This window comes from Lampetra planeri, chromosome 30, assembly GCF_965212315.1.
Source record: "Lampetra planeri chromosome 30, kcLamPlan1.2.h2, whole genome shotgun sequence".
Lineage (NCBI taxonomy): Eukaryota > Metazoa > Chordata > Hyperoartia > Petromyzontiformes > Petromyzontidae > Lampetra > Lampetra planeri.
This window is the reverse complement of record NC_136136.1, coordinates 8,631,892-8,652,806: the sequence shown is the minus strand read 5'-3', so window position 1 is coordinate 8,652,806 and position 20,915 is coordinate 8,631,892. Positions and strand designations below refer to the sequence as shown.

Here is a 20,915-nt window from a genome sequence, read left to right as displayed (position 1 = left end):
GCTTGTAGTTCGATAAATCTAAACGGTGAGTAATGGCAGAATTAATCTGAAACGTGTCTTGATTACCGAAATGGGTGCGCTAAATTAAATTTCACCACTCTCCCGGCTCTGAACGACTCACTAGGGTCCGACGGTTTGATTTCCGCCACCGCCAGGTCGATAATGTCTACGGAGGCAGCGTTTTTATTATTATTTACAGAACCGCTCTTTGTACGTTTCAAATCGCCACTAAGGCTTATCTGACGTCATCCGCAGAGAGCGGACAATTTTGTGCCGCGGGTTCCGTAGCCGAAATTCTAATTTGAAAATTGCCCACAGCCCCAGTGCAAAAACACACAGTGTTCGTGCGTAGCGACAGCCACCCAGGTGTTGCTTGCAAAGGCGATAATGAATCACGCTGATCTCACACCTGTCTTGGAGGGCATTGAATAGAGTCGATCTGCGCCACGCAGAGGACGTTTTGAATCGCTCCAAGGTTCAAGCGTGCGGTGCTGTATACGTAGTTCGCGACGAGACAAATACGACAACATGTGGGCGGACTGGAGCAATAGTCAATATTGGATCGTATGTATGTTGAACTTATTTCGTAGCGTACGTAGCCACCCGTGCTAATCAGGAATGACAACAAATTTTAACAAAATAAGCAGTTCTAAAGAAATGAGTTTTACATCCAGATTTGAAAGTGCGTAGCTCCAGTGGCTTCCTAATATCGGAAGGAAGAGCGTTCCAGACGGCCGCAGAAGCGCATCTGAAAGCGCGCATCACCAAGAGAATATTCGAGTGTGGGGAAGTAATTTTCACGTAGATGTTACAATGCGTGTGAATGTACGCGTGCATCTCTTTTGTGAATCCACTGCTGGTTGAGGGCCTCCCCACGCCGCGTGGGTCGTGGGGATTATTTATCCATACATCACCACGCTGCTCAGTGCGGGTTGGTGAAGGCGGGGAGCTAAGATGGGAGCATAAAATAAGTCTCAAATTCATTTTGCTGCTGTGCCCTCTGATCTCCATCAGATATCCCATCCGTGTGTCACAAGCAGGTTATATATATACCGATTAAAAATACGTTCTTCTTTGGACACATTTACGTATGGACAAAGACAAACAAATGCAACCAAAGCTGAAAAGTGCACAAAGATGCATGGAGAGGTGCATGTTTTGAATTGTACTGAGAGAGAGAACATACACAAGACATTACTTTACCTGTCAATAAACGTAAGTGGGCTTGGACAGAACATGTCGCTAGAAGGGGATGATGGCCGGTGGGGTAGAGGCGAACGAACGACAGGGTGGCAAACGAAGGGAGATGGAGTGATGAAATCACATAATTGCAGGCGCTAGGTGGAACGTTGCATCGCAAGAACATGAGCAATGGCGGTGGCGTCGGGAGGCCTCCAACAGCAGCGGTTACATCACGGCTGATGATGACACCAATCAGAATGTCTGCTCCATTGCGAATTCTGTAAAGGGCACACACCGCACACAGCTCTCCGTCCCATGCGCCGATATTGTTGTTCACAGCTGCACAGAACGCAAGCGCGGGGAAAAAACACGTGTATTCATTTCCTCTCGATGTGTAGTTGAAGTGTCGCGGATAGCAAGGAGCCAACAATTTGCATGAGGCGTGCGTCACTGGTAACAAGCGTGACGTGGGCCGAGGGCCCTTTGTCCATAATGTGTTTGTTCCACGACCTGTGGAATGCGAATGTGTGGGGGGTTGAGTCGAGGAGTGAGAGGGGTTGAGCAATTTTGGCAAAGAGTGACAAGATGAAGATGAGAGACTTGTCGCTTGATCTGGACAATGTTTTTGAACAACATAAATAATGGAAATTAAATGCCCAGGAAGGCCTTACTTGATCTCTGCAAGACATTTTTTCAGCAAGGTCCTGTTGCATTGCGAAGTTTGGTCAAACCCAGCCACACGCGAAGGGGTAAAACTCAAAGCTCCGCACAGATAAAACATCCATTACTCGCACAACAAGGACTCTGACACGTCATTCACGACAGGTCTGTGCTTGCAAGGAGGAGCTGTTTGGTTGAGGCAGTAAATGTCAATTTTAATGAAATTTTTAAATTGTGAGACTGTCAAAACTATTTAATATTGGACGTGAAAACTACTAGCGTACAGCATCATGTGTCGACGTATGGGGAATTATATGGTAACATAATCAGCAACACGTACATAGGTGGAGCAGAAATATGAACGATTTTCTATATGAACAACTAAATGTACACCATGCCTCGCATTATATGATGTTGGTAGCATATTCTGCCAATATATATCATAATAATTCACATGCCTTCATACACCCACTGTTGGATGAAGGCTTCAATGCAATTATGGGGTGGTTGATCGACCATACTTCACCACACTGGCCAATGCGGATTGGTGAAAGTCGGGGTTTCCTCACTGCCACTGCAGGTGTTAACAGTGGCTGGGCGCATCATCCAATATTTAGTCAAATTCCAAGCCACTATGTACATATCACTTTATCAGGGACGTGTGGTCAGGGGAGGCAGGGGAGGCAGAGCCTCACCTGTCATACTCCAATTAAAATATCTGTTACGAAAAGTAAAAAAAATAAAAATAAAATAGATATTAAGATTTCCACACTGATCTGTGTTATAAATGTAATTTCTGTACGATTTCAATCATTTTTATAGTCAAAATCGACAAATTTGCAGGGCTCCGCTGCAAATACAGGGAGAGACGAGAGGTGAGGCAGCGACGAGCTCAGCCTCCCCTCTGATTGCGCAACCCTTCATTAACTGGATGGAGCGCGAGCAATAAGCGCGTGCCTGTTACTATCTCAGTATGTCACCAATGTAATGTTTGTAGACCCCTTCATTTCATGTCCTCGCCTTCCATACTCCAGGTACCTTAGTTCACGTACGTGTATAAAGATATTTCGGCTCGCTGGTCTCGTCATGAAACTGCAATGAAAAGGCACCAGGGGAGGCAGCTATCAAATCTGCCTCACTGAGGGGGAAGTGTCTAACACGCCCCCCTCCGTGAGGCCACGCCCCCCTCAGTGTTTGAATCTGGCTCTGACACTAGCCAGTGCCTCCCCAGCCATTGACCTCACCGCACGTCACTGCACTTTATCTGTGGGGAGCGGTAGCATAGCGGTGAGCAGCACCCTGCGCTATGAACCCGGCAATCCGAGTTAGATTCCCGCTCACGGCAAACACCAGTGATGATTATCTAAACTGGTTCTGGGCCTCCCCTAGGTCGACTCAGCTCTTAAAGCCGGTGCGGTGTGTAAACCATCGCTAATAGGGAGACAAAGGCGGCTGAGCGTGGTGCTGGCCACCTACCCCCTTTTGTACGATGCCGGCCTTGATAGGTGTTCGTGAACAGCACTTGCCCCAAATGTCTGTTAAGGCTAATTGGGGGATCTTTGTTTTTCTATCACTTTGTCTATGTTGAGCAATGCGGTGGTGCAGTGGTCAGAGCACTACGATAACCTGACGGAATTTGATTTCCGGCCGCGGCTAACATATGGTGAAGGATATCTGAACTGTACCCTCCATCCTGATACCAGATGAAATGCTTTTATTTTGGAATTAGCAATTATGTTTCGTGTTTAAGATTGTGCACGATGTGCGAGTCACATTACTGAAATTAGCGATGCAGTGGTGACCCCATCACCACAAGCAGGGTGGTGACATCTGGTTCCAGGGTCACATTATTAAGCGGCTTGCATTCGGCACTTGAAGGTTGTTTGATAAACATTTGTAGCGATGTCGATGGGCTGTGTACACTTACCTGCAGGAGCAGTCAGGGTCCAGCAGGGGTAGTCGCTATATCCCTGGCCCGAAAGCAGGAGGGGGCTACGGGGTGTCCTGGGATCCCCCGGAGCCCCCTCTGGAAGTCTCTGGAAAGTAGGCGGAGCCAGGGCTGACGCACCGGTGCTGGGTATAAAAGCCGTACCCCGGGAAGGGTCCGAGGCCAGTCGAAGACAGAAGCCAGAAGACCGGCTAGATATCACCTTGGGACCCCTAACCCCTCTGCCCTTGTAAGGGCCGGGACTCTGTGTGGCCCAGTGGTGAGACCCTGGGAACCCCCGGCCCGACGTCCTTGTTCGGGTCCGAGTGGGCCAGTGGTCGGAACCCGCACCTTGGCTGGGTCGGGTTAGTGCAGCCTCCCTTAGGGCACCTGTAGTCGGAGGACCCAGAGCCGTAGCCCCGTGCCAGGGCACGTTAGCCCAGAGGCAGTACCTCTCCCCAGGAAGGAGTTAGAGGGACCGTTGCCCTGTGTGAGACTGTACTGTCGAGTATTTGTATTGAATAAAGTGTCGCCTCCAAATATCCGTCTCCGACGTCACTAGAACCCACTACACATTCATTGTAACGCCAAACCACTGCTGCTAGACAGAGACCAGCCCCCCCCCCCAACATGCCTGTGCCGGTCGTGGGGATTGTTTTAACCCACGTCAACCTTGTCATGTGGATTGGTGGAGGGGGCAACCCAGGACCGGTTTCTGATGTTACCTCGCCGCCGCTATTTGCCACGGCCAAGACTAGAACTCGCGCTCATCGATTGTGTCAGCCAATCAATATTTCTCTGCCAAGACCCTGGTCAGTAAATGCCGGCTTCTTTTGGCACTGGCCAATCGCCAATGCCCTTGTCTTGCAGGTATTATTTCAAGGGCAACGGAGATGCTGGAAATTGTTTTTCCTTTTCGTACCGAATCACCCAATTCATACCCTGCCCCCTGCAGATCCACGACACTTTAATCAAGCGGTACGTATGGGCCTACATGTCAATCCAAAAGCAGTGTGATGGCCTCCTCCACGCTGTGTCGATCATGGGGGTTGTTTGACCATACTTCACCACGCTGGTCAGTACGGGTTGATGAATAGAAGTACAGTGCAACAGTGGATTATGATGTACTGCCCCTATGTTGCGTACCACGCATCCTTTAAATGAGCACTTCCGGCCAATTTAATTTTGTCTGCTTTCATTTCAGGTGGCAGTAAAATCCCTGTAAAAGGGGTTCGGTCATTTTTTTGTTGACGTTTTGCTCGATCGTGTTCACATCGTCCCAAGGGCAATGTGAATACATTCCCCTAGCGCATTAAAGCATTTCGCCTCGGAATTTCTGAGCGTCTCATATTTACTATCTATTAGTTGCCACCCAGGAAATTACCGATTGCTATTGATCCCCCACACGTGTTCCAATTACTCCTGGGGTATTCACCAGATGCCTATATTTGCCACGCGGGTAAGTTGCTCCCAGGGCATTACCCACCTCTGCAGATTTCTCTCGCGTGAATTGCCCCCAAGGGTATTCCTTAATTCAATATTACTCGCGCGTGTGAATTTCCCACGTGGCATTCACAGCTGCGTACATAATTCACCGCGTGTGAATTGCTCTCAGGGCATTCATCACCCCTTGAACATTGCCCATTTGTGTGAACTAATCCCCAGCACATTCACAACGCGCCGTATGTGTATCCACAATGTGTGTATATTGCCCTCAGGGCATTCACCGCCTGTGTATAAATTGCCTCCCACCCCACCACCAATGCATTGCCCGCGTGCGTGAATTGCCCCGTGGGCATGGTTAGGGGCGTGGCCTGTGCTGCTCTGGAGGTTCCGTGCGGGTCTGGCGTGCTGCGACAGCCGGAGGGTGACATCAACACAACTTTAACATCAACACAACTTTAACATCAACACAACAACTTGAACAGCGACGTGAAACATCAACAACGACGACGGCCACCACTTCAACGCGGACGTCATAAACATTCGCTTTCAACGACGACGACGACATCATCGACACGGACACGAGAACCATCACTGCCAACATCAACACATCGGCAGAAATAAACATCAAGCCACAACTCCGCCGGCAAGAGAGGGGGGTAGCCATAAGAAAATAGTCTGCAAGCAGCAGTGACTTCTCCTGTGACTGCTGTAGTTGTGGTTTCCCTCGTGGGACCAATTCCCTCAGACCAGCGGCTACTTGAGCGAGAACTTGGACTTGAGTTAGCAGCGTAACTTTAGCGAGTACCGTAAAGTGTTCGAATGCCTAAAACGATCGAGTGTCTAAATTATATTGAGCAACTTAATTGAGCCAATACCTCCGTAACAAGAACACCCAAATTGAGCGAACGGTGTGAGTAACTCTTAAGTTTGAGTAATCGAAGTGACCACAACCTAAAATAATGAGAGAGCGAGCGTGTGTGTATATATATAACTGATTAGGTAATTGCGTGGCTGAGGGAAAGAGACCGACTCCCCGTGTCGAAAGTAACCCAAGCGTTGTAAGATTGAGGTAGCTGCCCTTGTCCCGAGTTAAACGAGCAACCTTTTGGTAGTTAGTCCAAGTAGTGGCTACGTAAGCATCTTTAGTGAGTCAGTAACAAGGTCGTCTTGGGCTACGGGCGGACTGAACGCCGTCGTCCTCCTGTTCGAACCCCGCTCGTGTCCCATCAAATGCCGTGGCGATGAGCCATCACCGCGACGCCGAGGCGGACGGAGAGACGTGCATGGACAGCGGGAGGCCGGGGAGCGTGGTGTGCGAGCCCGAGGAACGCCACTACATCCCCGTGCGAGTGCTGGGTCGGGGCGCCTTCGGAGAAGCCGCGCTCTACCGCCGCAACGAGGTTAGGAAAGTGCGGCGTTAGGCCGAGGCTCCGCGGTGCGCTAGGCCGCGCGCGGGCCTCCCCCGGGGGTAGCGGTGCTCGGATAGATTCGCTGCCGGAGAAAGGCGACGAGAAGCTGTCGTAGAATGGCGCTGTCACCCCCCCCCCTCTCTCCCTCCTCGCTCACTATGTTTCGTGGTGGGTTTTTTGACGCGGGGTTTCGTTAAGTTTCAATCAATTATTTTTAATGATTGAATCTTGTGGCTTTATTTTTTAATTTTGAACGCGATTGTGTCAGCGGGTTGTGTAGGAGGATGTGGTTTCTGTTGCGACGTTTGTATTTTACAAACCATAAACTTCCATACAGTAGCTCTGTTATTCTTTTCTAGTTATATTACACTGTCCAATATAATTAGCTGATTTGCATAGTCATTATAACCACGCGTGGAGTTAAATTACAGGAAACTTTGTTATTTTCTAGTATTATTACACTGTCCAATGATAATTAGCTGATTTGCATAGTCATTATAACCACCGCATGGAGCTAAATTACAGGAAACTTTGTTATTTTCTAGTTGTATTACACTGCCCAATGACAATTAGCTGATTTGCATAGTCATTATAACCACCGCATGGAGTTAAATTACAGGAAACTTTGTTATTTTCTAGTTATATTACAATGTCCAATGATAATTAGCTGATTTGCATAGTCATTATAACCACCGCATGGAGTTAAATTACAGGAAACTTTGAAATGGTTTCAAAGTTGGGCAAATTTTTTAGTTTTTAGTATGGGCAAAACAAAAAGTCGCCTTCATCAAGTTTGCTCGGCAAATATACCTTGGTGTTCGTCTAACGAGAGGTAGTTTATTGAAGGCGAACCACGATCAAAATTATGAAAGTGGGCGAACGAGAGCAGTCTGGAAGGAGTTATTTTTGAACCTTGATGGAAAACAACGTTACTGTACCATTGTACCAATAGCAGATAATAGTGATCTGGCTAGTTCAAGTTCATTTATTAGGTATAGCCCTGTGAGCCATTCGGCTCTTGAATCGGGTGCAACCGCAACAAACAAAAAACAAAAACATGAACAAAAAACATCTTAATGTGACTATGTGACTGAGTGCAAACAGAAAATCCAAGAAAAGACAGCAAAATATTGCAGAAAAAACACCGTACACCAACGCTGTGTGCAAAAATCCCAGTGGGATGCAAGTCAAACAACCAACAACAACCACAAGACAACTTAGATTAAGGCCATCAATCTAACTCTGTACTACAACAACACAAACATGGCCAAACCAATACACTTTTCGAAATTACCAAAATAAAGCCATGAAAGCAATGAAACAGTGATCATAGGACTAATGACAATTAATAAAGGGGAAAAAGTTCGACAGTGGCGGTGGGGGGGTCAAAGCAGCGTGGAGAGATGTGTGTGCTCAGGATTACAATGGGGGTGGATGGAGGAAGTACGTGCATGAGAAGATTGGATGTTAAGAAAAGCAAGTGGACGTGGGTAAGGGGACACGTCGCTATTCAGAGACGATAGCCAGTGAAATCTTGACTTTTGTGACTGCAACAATTAATATTCTTTGGGTCTTTAGGTAAAGTCACGTAGATGGTTCAAAGAAAATACAAAAAACTACGATGTTTCGATCACAACACAAGCGATCGTCATGATGATGACGACAATCGCTGGTGATGATGACGATCGACCTGTTCAGATGTCACTCACCACTGTTAGCCATGGACCAGAGTCAAACTCAGGAGGCTGGGTTCGTGTTGCAGTTTGCGAACCATTGCACCATTTTTCTACTCCCTTGTATGTTTCATTACACACACGCCAAAACCAAAACATTGCAAAAAACAAGACATTTTAAGTCAAATAGGTATTATAGACACACTTTTTTTCCAGCTGAATTTATGTAGGTAAGTAAACTCTGGACTGATTTTAACTTGCAAGGTTCTTATCGGCAATTAAGCCTATAATAAAAATTGTTTTTGGGTTGGTTGTCATTCGTCGGGGCCATCTTCAATCTGTCGCCATCTCACAGTTCTACAACAATAATCTAGCACCTGCACATGAGCTGATTGTATTGCTTCATCTCCATGGCCGATGTATTCTTGGGGGTGTTCACTCCTTTGACTCCCACTCCATCATTAAGCACCATAACCGGCCTGTACTGTAACAAAAACCAGTCGGTTTAACACGCCACCAATATCCATAATATTGTTTTTTGAGTTAGATTGTGTTGTTAAAACCCGCCACTACCCGACACAGCTAACTAGTAAGGGTTGTTACGTTAACAGAACGTGCCAATTCGTCACTAGTACAGCACACCGGTGTGTTGGAGAGCCAAGCCACAACATTTACAAACTGAGTACGACGTTTCGCCAGTAATTACAACTAGCTTCATCAGGCGACATCCAGATTTGTAGAGAAGTCCACCTGTTTCATTCCTTGTATAGAGGCGGAGATGTGGTGACCACCCTTCTGCGCTCTTGCACAATGTGGGGGGGGGGGGGGGGTGAGATTACTGAGGCAACGTACACTATGCATGTGCATTATCCGAGCCCTTTGAACTTGTCCTTTCTGTCTATTGTGTTTATTAAAATAGCCATACCAATGGCAATCCCTATTGAAGTACGCTGCCCTTTGTAGGCATGCATTTAAATAATGTATTATTTGGTTATTCGATTCCACGAAGCACTAAGACGGTAGCTATCCGAACGGTTAAAATTATTTAGATTTCTTTCAATTTCGATAGATTCTCTGATTAGTCTTGGCCAGTAGTAGCTAGTTTTGCACAAAAACTTCAACATGATCAAAATCAATTGCGTGTCCTTGTTGGCACGCGTGTTATGCTACTGCTGACAGTTGCATTTGGGAGAATTTAATATTTCTCTGATGTTCTTTTAGTCTCGTGCTGATCATTCGTCCTGTTTGCCCAAAATAACATTTACTACACGTGCAGTTAATCCTGTACACACCTTCTGTTGATAGCTTCGGTAATACATATTTTGTACCAGATATTAAATTCTGTATTTTATGCACCGTGCCAAATCTGACTGATGTTTTGTATTTCCAAACATATGGCTAGTTTATCAGTTACTCCCGCAATGCACGGTATTTTGATCGTTTTAATTACTTGGGCAGTTCCAATGCTCTTGTTATTTGATTTTGTTTTGGTATTCAATGCCCTGTTGATTTGTGCACCATTGTAACCGTTCATTTGCAGTGCTTCTTTAAGATGTTGAATTTTACTTCTCAGACTGTCACCATCTGACACTTTCTTAGCTCGATGAATGAGCGTCTTGATAAAAGCAGATTTCTGTGCAGGGTGATGGTGTGACTGCATTCAGATAGGCGTCATTATGCGTTTTCTTTCGGTGAACACTGTTATTTCACCATTTCTACCCCGTCCGAGCAGAATATCCAGAAATGGTAGAATTCTGTCAGCTTCCACTTCCATGGTGAACTGGATGGGTTTTGTGAATTGAGATGATTTAGAAATGCGTTCAGTGGATTTTTGCCGTGTGGCCAGACCACCAATGTGTCATCCACATATCTAAACCAAGCAGATGGTTTTAGTGCGCTTGAAGCTATTGCTTTTGTTTCAAAAGCTTCCATGTACAAATTCGTTATCACAGGAGACAAAGGAGAGCCCATTGCTGCTACTTCCCTTTGTTTATAGAAGTCACCTTGCCACAAGAAGTCGGTGTTCTTTAGACAGTGTTCAGCTAGTCTTGGGATATCTTTGGCAAAACCGTTGGTCATTACCAGTGTCGAGTAATTTAATTGACTCGTTGACCGGAACCCTGGTGAACAGAGAGGTCACATCAAAACTTAGGAGAATATAATTAGGATTAAGCGTAATGTCTTTATATTCTTGGTTCTTTCGGTAAAGTCACGTAGAAGGGAAATAATACAAATAAAACAATAATTTTTTTACGACGTTTCGATTGCAACACAAGCAATCATCATCAGGTGTGAAAACCACAGCAAGAAATTTAGAAAAAAGTAGCGAAAGAACCAAGGATATGAATCCCTGCAGTCACGAAAGCTTTAAATCGAAACTTAATGTCTTTAATCATATTTACGAGATGTTCAGAGTTTTTGATGAACGAAGAGGTCCTACCGATGTAGGGCTGTATTTGTTTCGTTATGTATTGTGCTAATTTGTATGTGGCAGTGCCTGCTGTACTAACTATGGGTCTTAATGGGACATCAGGTTTGTGAATTTTTTTATTTGATGCCCTTGGTTTGATCAGGTATTGCTCTTCCTTGGGAATTGATGACTTGGCAATGGTTGCCATTGTTTTACGTTCCAAGGTGCTGGTTGGGTCTCGTTTAATTTTAAGGTAGGTACCTTAATCGAGTAAATCCTTGATTTTATGATCATAGTCCTCACGCGGCATCACAACAGTCGATCGGCCCTTATCAGCAGCAAGAATTTGGATATCTTTATTTGCTCTCAATTCTCTTAAGGATTCTGCTTCACTGAAGTTAATATTTGCACATGCATAAAGTACATTGCCTGAGTAATCCCCCCCCCACATTGTGCAAAAGCGCAGAAGGGTGGTCAACACATGTATGCCTCTATATAAGGAACAAAACAGGTGGACTTCTCCACAAATCTGGCTGTCGCCTGATGAAGCTAGTTGTAATTACTGGCGAAACGTCGTACTCAGATTGTAAATGTTGTGGCTTGGCTCTCCAACACATCGGTGTGTGTACTAGTATACTACACTATACACTACTACACTATACACTACACTAGATCACTTGCGTATATAAATGTGTCGTTAAACCCGTGGCTTGGCTCCAACACACCGGGCTGTACTAGTGACGAATTGGCAAGTTCTGTTTACGTGACAACCCTTACTAGTTAGTGGCTGTGTCGGGTGGTGGCCAGTTTTAACAATACCTTTATATATTTACGCGATCTAACCCAAAACCTCTATTATGGATAAAACTGTTCAGTCGCGTGTTTAAAAACATTTTAAAATTTGCTTTCCAACGTTTTTTGACCGCAGCTCTTTATATCCCCATGTATTATTAACAGCACGTGATCTGTCAGCATACAGTAGCTGTCTGCATCTCTCTGACACAAGGGCATTTGCGGCCATACTCCCATGCAATATTGACCACCGAGTGAAGCCCGCCTCAATTAAAAATGCCATCGAATGGATGAGTCAAGGATGAACAGGAAATGTTGCTTTGTTCATGTCACCTTCAGGGTTGTTTTGACGTTACACTCGCCGGTACTTAAAGAGCTTTGAAGTTACCGACTTGGCTGTCGTCACTGGTTTTACTCTGGCATGACACTTGATGTGTGCTTAAAAGACGCTGATACAATTGACTGTATCTGTAAACATGAATTTTGCTCCTCACCTACATGCACATGATCTCCTTGGGGCAATGTCGGAGTACTGTATACGTGTAACACGGTACTTTATGTTTAGCATGAGGATTTTCTCGTCTGACAGGAACAGAAAGTTACCATCGCGTATTTACAAGTGCAGCATTTGGGTGACATCTCGAGCATTGGCTTACAAATAGGCCACTTGCTGGGAAATCTACGCACAAAATATGGAATTGCGAATGTTTTTTTTGTATTTAATGAGTGGTTATACTGTACGTATATAATCTCTTCTGCACAGGTTGAGTTCACTTGATAGTAAAAACTGACACGTGCGGTGAAGGGGAAATTGCATTATCCTCACCCTATTAGGGTAAATTTGGTATTGTGTGCCGCTAAATTAAATCATGTAGTTTTATTTTTATAACAAAACACTTTTTATTCAAGAGTCTTCTTGAGCAGTGTACCTGAAGTGACTAAACAATGTTTATACATTACCAAGTTTTTATACAGAAGTTAAATAGTTTGTACACTAGGACACCATGGTAGCTATATGTTAACTACCTCGCCTGGTATGCAGGAGGCCATGGGTTTGATCGTGACCCTTAATGCCTGTATATTTGGAGTTTGCATGTCCTCGCGGTCGCATGGATTTTTCTCCAGGTCCTCCGGTTTTTCCCTCTATATTTAGACGCATGTGTTCAGACTGGCTGCTATACATTTCCACATGATGAGCCACTTCATTGAGCTTTCATTTGTGGCCAGGTCTCTTCTGAAAAAAAGAGCTATAATGCTCAGTGGGCCTTGCCTGTTGAAATAAAAATGTATTAGTTTAGAGTTTAGTTTACAAATAACATGGCAGATAAAATGTTAGGCTCAAGTTAATGCGAATTCCATAATTGCCCTGAAAATACATTTCACTTGCATCATGTCAAAATTTGAGTGTAAATTAGTCGGATATAAAACCTTTATCTGGAGTGCCGAGTTAATATTCAGAAAATTAAATTTCAGGAGCTCTGCCTGAGTAAAACGTAAATACAAACTAGTAGAATTACTTTCAAGATATGCAATCAATTGTGTTAGAATAGCCATTTCTTACAAATGCTTGCCATTTATTTTTTATTAATCTACAGCTGTTAACATTGAAAACGTGGTGCTTAAGTGAGGTGCTTGCTTGCAAGGAATTGAATCAGTTTTGTAGAAGCTCCCAATACGTGGAGCGACACATCGGACGTCGTATATGTACGTTGAACTTTTGTACGTAGCCAACCGTGCTAATTTGAGGCGTGTGGGAAGGACAACAATCTAAACGCAAAAAGCAGTTTTGGAGAAATGAGTTTTCATTTTCTTTGGGTCTTTCGGTAAAGTCACGTAGATAGAAAAATAATAAAAGTTTTAATTTGCAATCCTGGAGTAGCGATCCGGCTCGACCCACAACTTACTCAAGTGACTTGAGTAAAATCGGGGCAATTTTGATTCAAATAAACTCTACCGACTTTTTAATGTAAACCAGTAAATATTAAATACATATTCTATATAGAACCATTATTATTGCTCTGCATCAGTTAAAAATAGCGGATATCCTATTTTAAAAGATTGTTTGCAAATATTTTTATTCCGTCTGTGTACATTTCTAAAATGATTAGTGTAATCCTTTTTGAGGTCACAATTGAATGTGAGTGTAATGTGTATAGTTGAACTAAAAAAATGTTGTATAACCAAACTAATGGTTGGCTGCGTAAGGTGCAAAATAAGTTCTACATACAAGCCACCTGAATTCGGTTGACTAAGCTTGACATGGACGTGGGCCTGCGATTGGAGGTCCAGTGGTTTACGCACTTGGAAAACCGGTGACCTGAGTTCGATTCCTGGCCAAGTCTGACATTAGTGGTGATTTTAATATCTGAGTTTGATTGTGGGCCCCACCCTTTAATTTGCAATGACCAGTGTAGTGAAACAAAGTCAAACAACCCCCAATGATCGATAGTGTGGGAATGTATTTGGTCAGCAATGGGGCTGTGGGTGTGACTTCTCAGACCATGCAAGATATCGTGAACGGACTGCCCAATCGGATTATTTTTGTAACGGCGATCTGAAACAAATACACATGGCTACTCTTGAAGCAGTCGGATATCAAATCTCGACATCCATTTCTAATCCGTTGCAATCCCTACAAATGCCATAAGAAAGCAGTGGGGCTGTACAATACAGATGGGCATTTACTTTATATATAGAAGTGCAAAGTATTTGATTTTCAGGTGTCAATTGTTCAAGAGTTTTCCAGTTTTGTGTCTGCTTTAGTCATTGTCTGCAGTTGTATTTTCTAAAGATTATTTTTGATAACAAATAAATCCGATAGTGATTTTTAAGTTTAAAGCACTTTTCAGAGAGGGAAGGTGACGGTTTTCACCAAGGGTGGCAGGAAATAGTTGCATGCTGGTTGGAAAGTTGGAATCTTGCAGAGAACTGACACACTTGCCAGAGTGAAAGGGCACCTGTTTAGGTTCTGGTAATGAAAGGTCATTGGCAGTTTAAGATTACAGTAAAGCTCCATGTAGATACTTGGCTCCAAGGGAAAAAACTACACCTTTGTAATGTTTATTATAATATATGGCTAGTGGCCGAGGCTAAGGAGAGTGGCAGTCAAAGGAGGGACAAGCCCCAACAGGCTGTCCTCTGTGGAGATGGAGTGGTACATTAGCTTGTGTGCGGGAGCTAGATGGTTTTGTATGGCGCGAGATCTTGAGAGGTGGCCATGGCTTGGGGAGGCTTTCAACATCATATGATGTCTAATTATGTAATTATCTATCCACTGTTTGAGGAAGGCATCGCCATGCCATATCCATTCTTCTCCGTATTAAATGTGGCCTTTATAACCAGGCAATAGCCAATTTGAGACCAGATGCCTTTCAAGGCAGACCTGTATAAAACTAAATTTCACAGCAACAGGTTTCGGTGTACAAACAATTCCTTGAGATAAAACAAATGGGATAAGCAAAGAATGTCTTCGTGTAAACACAACAATATAACGTTATGGGAAAACATGGAAAAAAAACATCGTTTGAAATAATGTATAACTATTAAAGGGGCATTATGTGCTGCTTGCCACATGGCTATGAAAAAAACCCCAACTCAAATAATGGACAAAATGTACAGACCCACGTTAGTACAGAATCGTAATCGTGGCATTTCTGAGCTGATTACAAGTGGGCGTGCTTAATTTTGGAGTACAAGTGGGCGATTATGGAGCGAAGTCTAGGGTAATGGTGACTGCCACGAGCATATGTAATCTATGTTCCTGCACATGACATGTCATTGTTGTGTTAATCTTAACCCGTCACTATTAACTCCTTGTAGTCGATGGGGTTGTAAGTGGAACTTGGTGGGAGGTGGGAGTGAGGGGGACATTGGGGTGGGGATTAGTGGGGGGAGGGGGGCTGTCCAAAACGGCCAGGCAATTGCAATGTTAAAATCGGCTTGCTGCTCAACACAGAAAAAATGTTAATTGAGTCTAAATTAAGGGTCTTTAAATCACGGAGCTTTACGTGGCCTGTGGGTCTGGCTGCCAGCTGGAAGCGCTGTGTAGAATAGTGGCTGTTGATGGAGTCTTCGCCAGACCCTTCTTCCATGCAACGATGCTGCTGCCACTCTTACAGTCTGCAATTTGAGAAGCTAGGTCTGTTCACGCGGTTGGCTGTGAGAGGACTAACTACCACATTCATCCTCGTGTCATTCATTCCCAAACTCTCTGCAATCGTTACAACTAGTTCATCATCATTAGCCATGATCAATTGACTCCTACATGAAGGCATCCCCAAGAGCCCGCCATCCTTCATTGTCCCGCGATGCAACAGATGCATTGTTACTGTGTTTTATAACAGTGTAATATCGTTACTGCTGTGCATAATACACTAATTTTTGAGGTGTGAATTGTTAAGTATTTTTAACTCTTACTGCTATGTAGTGAGATGCCATGGTGTAAGGGTTAGCACCGTTACTTCTGTATATCAAAATACTGTTTATTAACAGTGTAGTTAAACATTTCTCAATGAGAAAGCTTCCAAATTTTTTAAATAATTGTTGACCCTCATTTTCCGATTTTTAATCCGAATCTTTATTTATCCTGGAGGAATCCGATGGGCTATGAAGCTCTTTTTCACAGATTTCCAGTAGGGGGTGGATCAGCAAGTTACTAACAATACAAAAATATGTCGATTTGAATGTCGATTTGTGGGATCGCAACAAGGCCAATTTTTCACCCAGGAAGGCCTCCATAAGTCGGGAGACTACTCCCCTCTTGTCTTAAATGGTATTGTTTGGTCCGTTTCATACATTGGTGTTTTAGCTTCAGGTGTGTGAGAGTCTGTGAGATCCCTGGAGAAAACCCACATTTGAATGGAGAACACACAAAGTCCCGCAGATTCAAGCCACACGCAAATTTAAGCAACACTATGAATGAAATACATTTTAACGGAGTACATTTTTACACTGGCACATTCGGAATGATTTTACCGAATTTATTTTAAGCAACTATAATAGGAATGAAAGCAAGTTAATGTACATGGATCTGGATTGGCACGGTTGGCTATGTACAGTGTGAAAAGAAGTTCTACATATGTTTGACATTTGAAAGTTGTCATTTGCAGTTTGTAAATCAAAATTCATGCTTGGGTAACATTTTAGATGGCTTCATGCAAGCATGGTAATTAAGTTCGAAAATTTAATTCATTTTTACTTTATTTTCATGGTCCATTGTTCCAAGTCCCCATTTCCAACACAGATGTGCTGGTGTTGTGCTAGGCATCCTAGGCAGTTTGGAGTGCAGATATTTGTATGGCCACAGGTATTTGGTAAATGTCTGTTCTGGTTATCAGCCATGATCCATTCTCTTCTGTCGCCATCTCTCCCAGTCCTGCAATGCAATACTCATTCTACCTGCTGAAAAATTAACCCGTAAAAACAAAGTTTTTCACTATAAATCCTTTATATGCGTGTTCAATGGGCCACAACCCAGCCCACATTGGTCTTTGAAACGGGCGGCTAGAGTCCTCTCGTCCTCTGGCTTGAGATGGCTGCCACCTATGGGTCAGATGATTGCCTGCCACCATCAAGCAATTGGTAATTAAATATAATTTTTTTTTCCCTAAAAAGTGTAAAATTTTGGAAAAAATTTTCACGAAAATAAATTGTCACGCACAACGAGTGTGTGCAAAATGTCAGCTCGATTGGATCACGGGAAGTGGGTTAAAAAACGACCGAAAGATTTGCACGGTCGTAAGCGCGCAAGCAAGCAAGTGAACTTAATATAAAGGATTTAAAAAAAGAGATGATTTCACTTCGTCTCAGGGGTGTTCCCTCCTTTGCCTGCCACTCTCGTCATACTCTGCCATGAGCCATCGTCCATCAAGCGGTGTGCGTCCTCAAAACCCAATGACTTTTTTCAAGTCAACATGATGTCTGACTTGCGTATGTTCTCGATGTATTTTTAACTTAATTCGCACCATAACTAGCTAACTGTGCGAATGAATGCGTTCCTCTTCCTGCCTCTGTTCTACTTCCAAGCACGCATCTTGTCATGCCCGTTTGGGTAATGACCGGCAATTGAAGCTTATTGTTGCAGCCATAAATGTCAACTAGTCCTTTCTCATACATTTTTTGGGTTGCTCATGCAGGCTACCAAAATAAAATAGAAAATATGTAAACATTGTGTGTCGTATTTGAGTCTTTTCTGAAAGGGACCTCCATTTAAGTGTTTTCCCCTTGGCAGCTCTGTGTTTCAATCGTGTTTTACCATGCCGTTATTATGAGACTCCACAGGAAATTTAGAATTGTGAGTGGATGAATCAAATGTTTGGTATGATGGGCATCTGATTGATTCATTGATGATGGCCTTAAAACTTTGCATGACCTAATAAAAAATGTAATTATGATTAAAATTTAGGGAATTTTTTGGGCAATAACTGGTCAAATTCTATTTAATAAAAGCGTGAGTAATGGTGTAGCTATCCATTGCTCGTTGATATCAAAAATGCAAGCGCGTAACCTTCTGACGGACGCTCTTTACACACCTATTGTGCGTTTTGGGTTCATTGGAAGTGTGGTCTGTTAGATGGGAGCGGAAGGCCAAGGTATGCATGTTCATAATTACATTGGCTCTGTTACAGCACGAGGTTTAATACACCTTTAATGCAAACTCCCTCTGAGAAATGTCAAATGGTCTCGGGTATAAAAACTCGACTCGCAATTTAATCATTTTACCTTGTTGTGTCTTTTAATAGTTATTCTTACGTGGGCGCATGGTTAAGAGGGCACCGTGACACCAATGTTTGTTCATCATGTCTCAGGAAGACATTAGCGAGCTTTCCCAATCTACGTCATCTCTATTTATGTCGTACTTTAATCCATCGTTTCGTTAATATGCATTATTTTTAGCGTGCTCTAATGCTTTGTAGTATTGTGCCTTAATAGTTTTGTCAATACGACCTTACGCTCAGAAAATTGGAATAAATAAATGCATTTGCTCGTTATTGCTTTGTGTAAATCATTATAAAGGAACATTTATTGTGAGTAAATGTAGTGAAAATGACAGACCAAACAGAATATAAAGTTATTTAAATTCTACTTATTGGTAGTTAATTTTACATTGTCAAGGACATTTCAACATTAATATTTTTCCAGTTAATGTTGAATTTTTTTTCCCCACAAAATAACTAATACAGGTAGTCCCCGACTTACGATGGTCCGACTTACGATATTTCGATCTTACGATGGCGATAGCGATATGACAAAATTGTAAAATATTTTACATTTCGCGCGGCAGGCAAACGCAGCAGCGTACGAGGTACGCTACTGTACGTTGGGACGCTGCCGGGATGTACTGTACGCATCTCCTGCCTTGTGTGGTGATGCCTCTCACTCTCACCAGCGGTCGGTGGAGTTACGTTGTCTTGGTGTTAGCGATACGTTCAATGCATGTATGATACGTAGCTTTAGTGATTCCATTTTAGGGTTACCACGATACGTTCAATGCATGTTAAAAGTTTTTTTTAGAGCAGATTGGATTGTTTCCTGAAATTTTTTTCTATTAAATTGCAGTTCATATAGGTAGGCTAAGAATTTACCTTGTTTTTTTACTTTACATTTTACTGTGTAATACAGTATTGTAATTAATAAATACATACAGTATATAGTTTACAATACGGTACTGTAAATTTCTCTGTTTTGCTAAATTATCACCATTCTTTAAGGCTCCTGGGTAGGCTAGGCCATTTTCGACTTACGATATTTTCAACTTACGATGGGGTCGTCGTAACGCATCTCCATCGTAAGTCGGGGACTACCTGTACTTCCAATGAAATAAGTTTTCTTAATTGAAACATTGTAAACTTGTCTTCATAAATGTTTGGCACAGAGGGTTCCAGTAGACGGGAATGCCGCTTAAACTCCTGAATCGCCACCGATTGGCGCGGTTGGTAAACTTCAAGTTATATCTGAAGTTTACTTGCACAGGACCAGCCTTTTCCCTAATTAAAGAACAAGCAAGAGAGTTACAAGTATGATGGAAATGAGACTGTTTTACTTCAAGTGCAGCGGCTAAGTTAGCATTAAAGATTCGAGAATTAAAACCAGCTTAACTGAGTTATGTGTAGAAAGTAAAAATAATCAAAATGATTTCGATTTAAAGCTTTCGTGACTGCAGGGATTCATCTTCTTGGTTCTTTCGGTAAAGTCACTACGTGACTTTACCGAAAGAACCAAGAAGAAAATCAAAATGATGCTACGCAGTTTAAACTCTCCCGGCAGAAATGAAATGGATCATCAAGTGAAATACATGTGTGTTTTATGATATTGCGTAAAACAAATTGATTTGTTACATCCATTATGATAACCAGTATCTAAAAGGAAGTTTGTTTTTAATTTGGATTGTATGAATGCTTTGTGCATTCGCTTAAGCAATGTTTTAATAGGAGAAAGTGGGTGTATGAACCCTTTGTGGAGGCTTATTAGGAATACAGATCAGGACTGCTCCAGTTAGCACAATGTTCTTGAAGCCCACGCAGCACCAGTTTTGCTGCGTCCAAGGGTGTATTTGACCAAGGTACACTTAATACACGTTACATAAGTTTTTTTCAAAAGTGAGTGTTCCGTGTTATTTTTAGAATGGTTGCAACAATGGCAAGTGCTGCTTGTCTAATTATGACTTGACTTGTATTAGTGTTCGATTTAGAAGGCGCACAGCCACGAGCAACTTGCTTTATACTAGTTTGTAAACCCAGTTCGCACCAATGCCACGTAGAAATATATTTTTTTTTACAATTTACTTGAAAAGGAGAAGTATTCAAAGCACCAGGATGTCAAGACGTCGCCATGTAAATGACAACAGTACATGTTACTTTCCATGACAGATTGAAAATGTGGACAGGGGGAGGGCTAAACATAGAACAAAGTCTGAAAAGTGCACAAAGAAACATGGAGAGGTGCACGTTTGTAGTTGCACTTGGGCAGCACACATTGCTAGAAGGGATGATGGCTGGTAATCAAACTACCGAGTGGCAGCCAAAATCAGCAATATGCCCTAGTGTACGTCCGTCGTCCTCCGTGGAAATGGCGCGATGGAATCTTGACTCGCTAGACCGTGACAGATGGCGGCGGTGGTTTGGAGGCTTTTTTGGGCAGTGGATTGATCATTGCTGCTGATCGTGATGGGTGTTTTTGATAACACGTGGACCTTTTTTAACTGTAGAAACTTGCAGTGTTTGTTCTGACAGTGCTGTCTTTGTGTTATGTGTACTGAAGCGAGGCGTGGGCCGCAAATGCACAGTGGTACACGCCCTACCCTATAAGTCCATCGACCAGAGTTCGATACGCAGCCCCAGATAAAGCCTTTTGCCAGTTGTATCTGAAGGTGTTGCTGACCCTCCCTCCCCTAGGTCGACACAGCCTTAAATGTACAC

The 20,915-nt window shown here is 43.2% G+C and overlaps 1 protein-coding gene across 2 annotated transcripts in view; it reads left to right on the top strand.

The window, feature by feature from the left end:
- Positions 1 to 5,528: 5,528 nt before the first annotated feature.
- Positions 5,529 to 20,915, top strand: part of NEK9 (NIMA related kinase 9) — a 49,073-nt gene continuing 33,686 nt past the window's right edge. For both annotated transcript variants that reach the window (XM_078608671.1, XM_078608673.1), the window contains exon 1: positions 5,529 to 6,615. In XM_078608671.1, the coding sequence (XP_078464797.1) occupies positions 6,457 to 6,615 (159 nt within the window). In that variant the 5' untranslated portion in view covers positions 5,529 to 6,456. The remainder of the gene's footprint in view (positions 6,616 to 20,915) is intronic.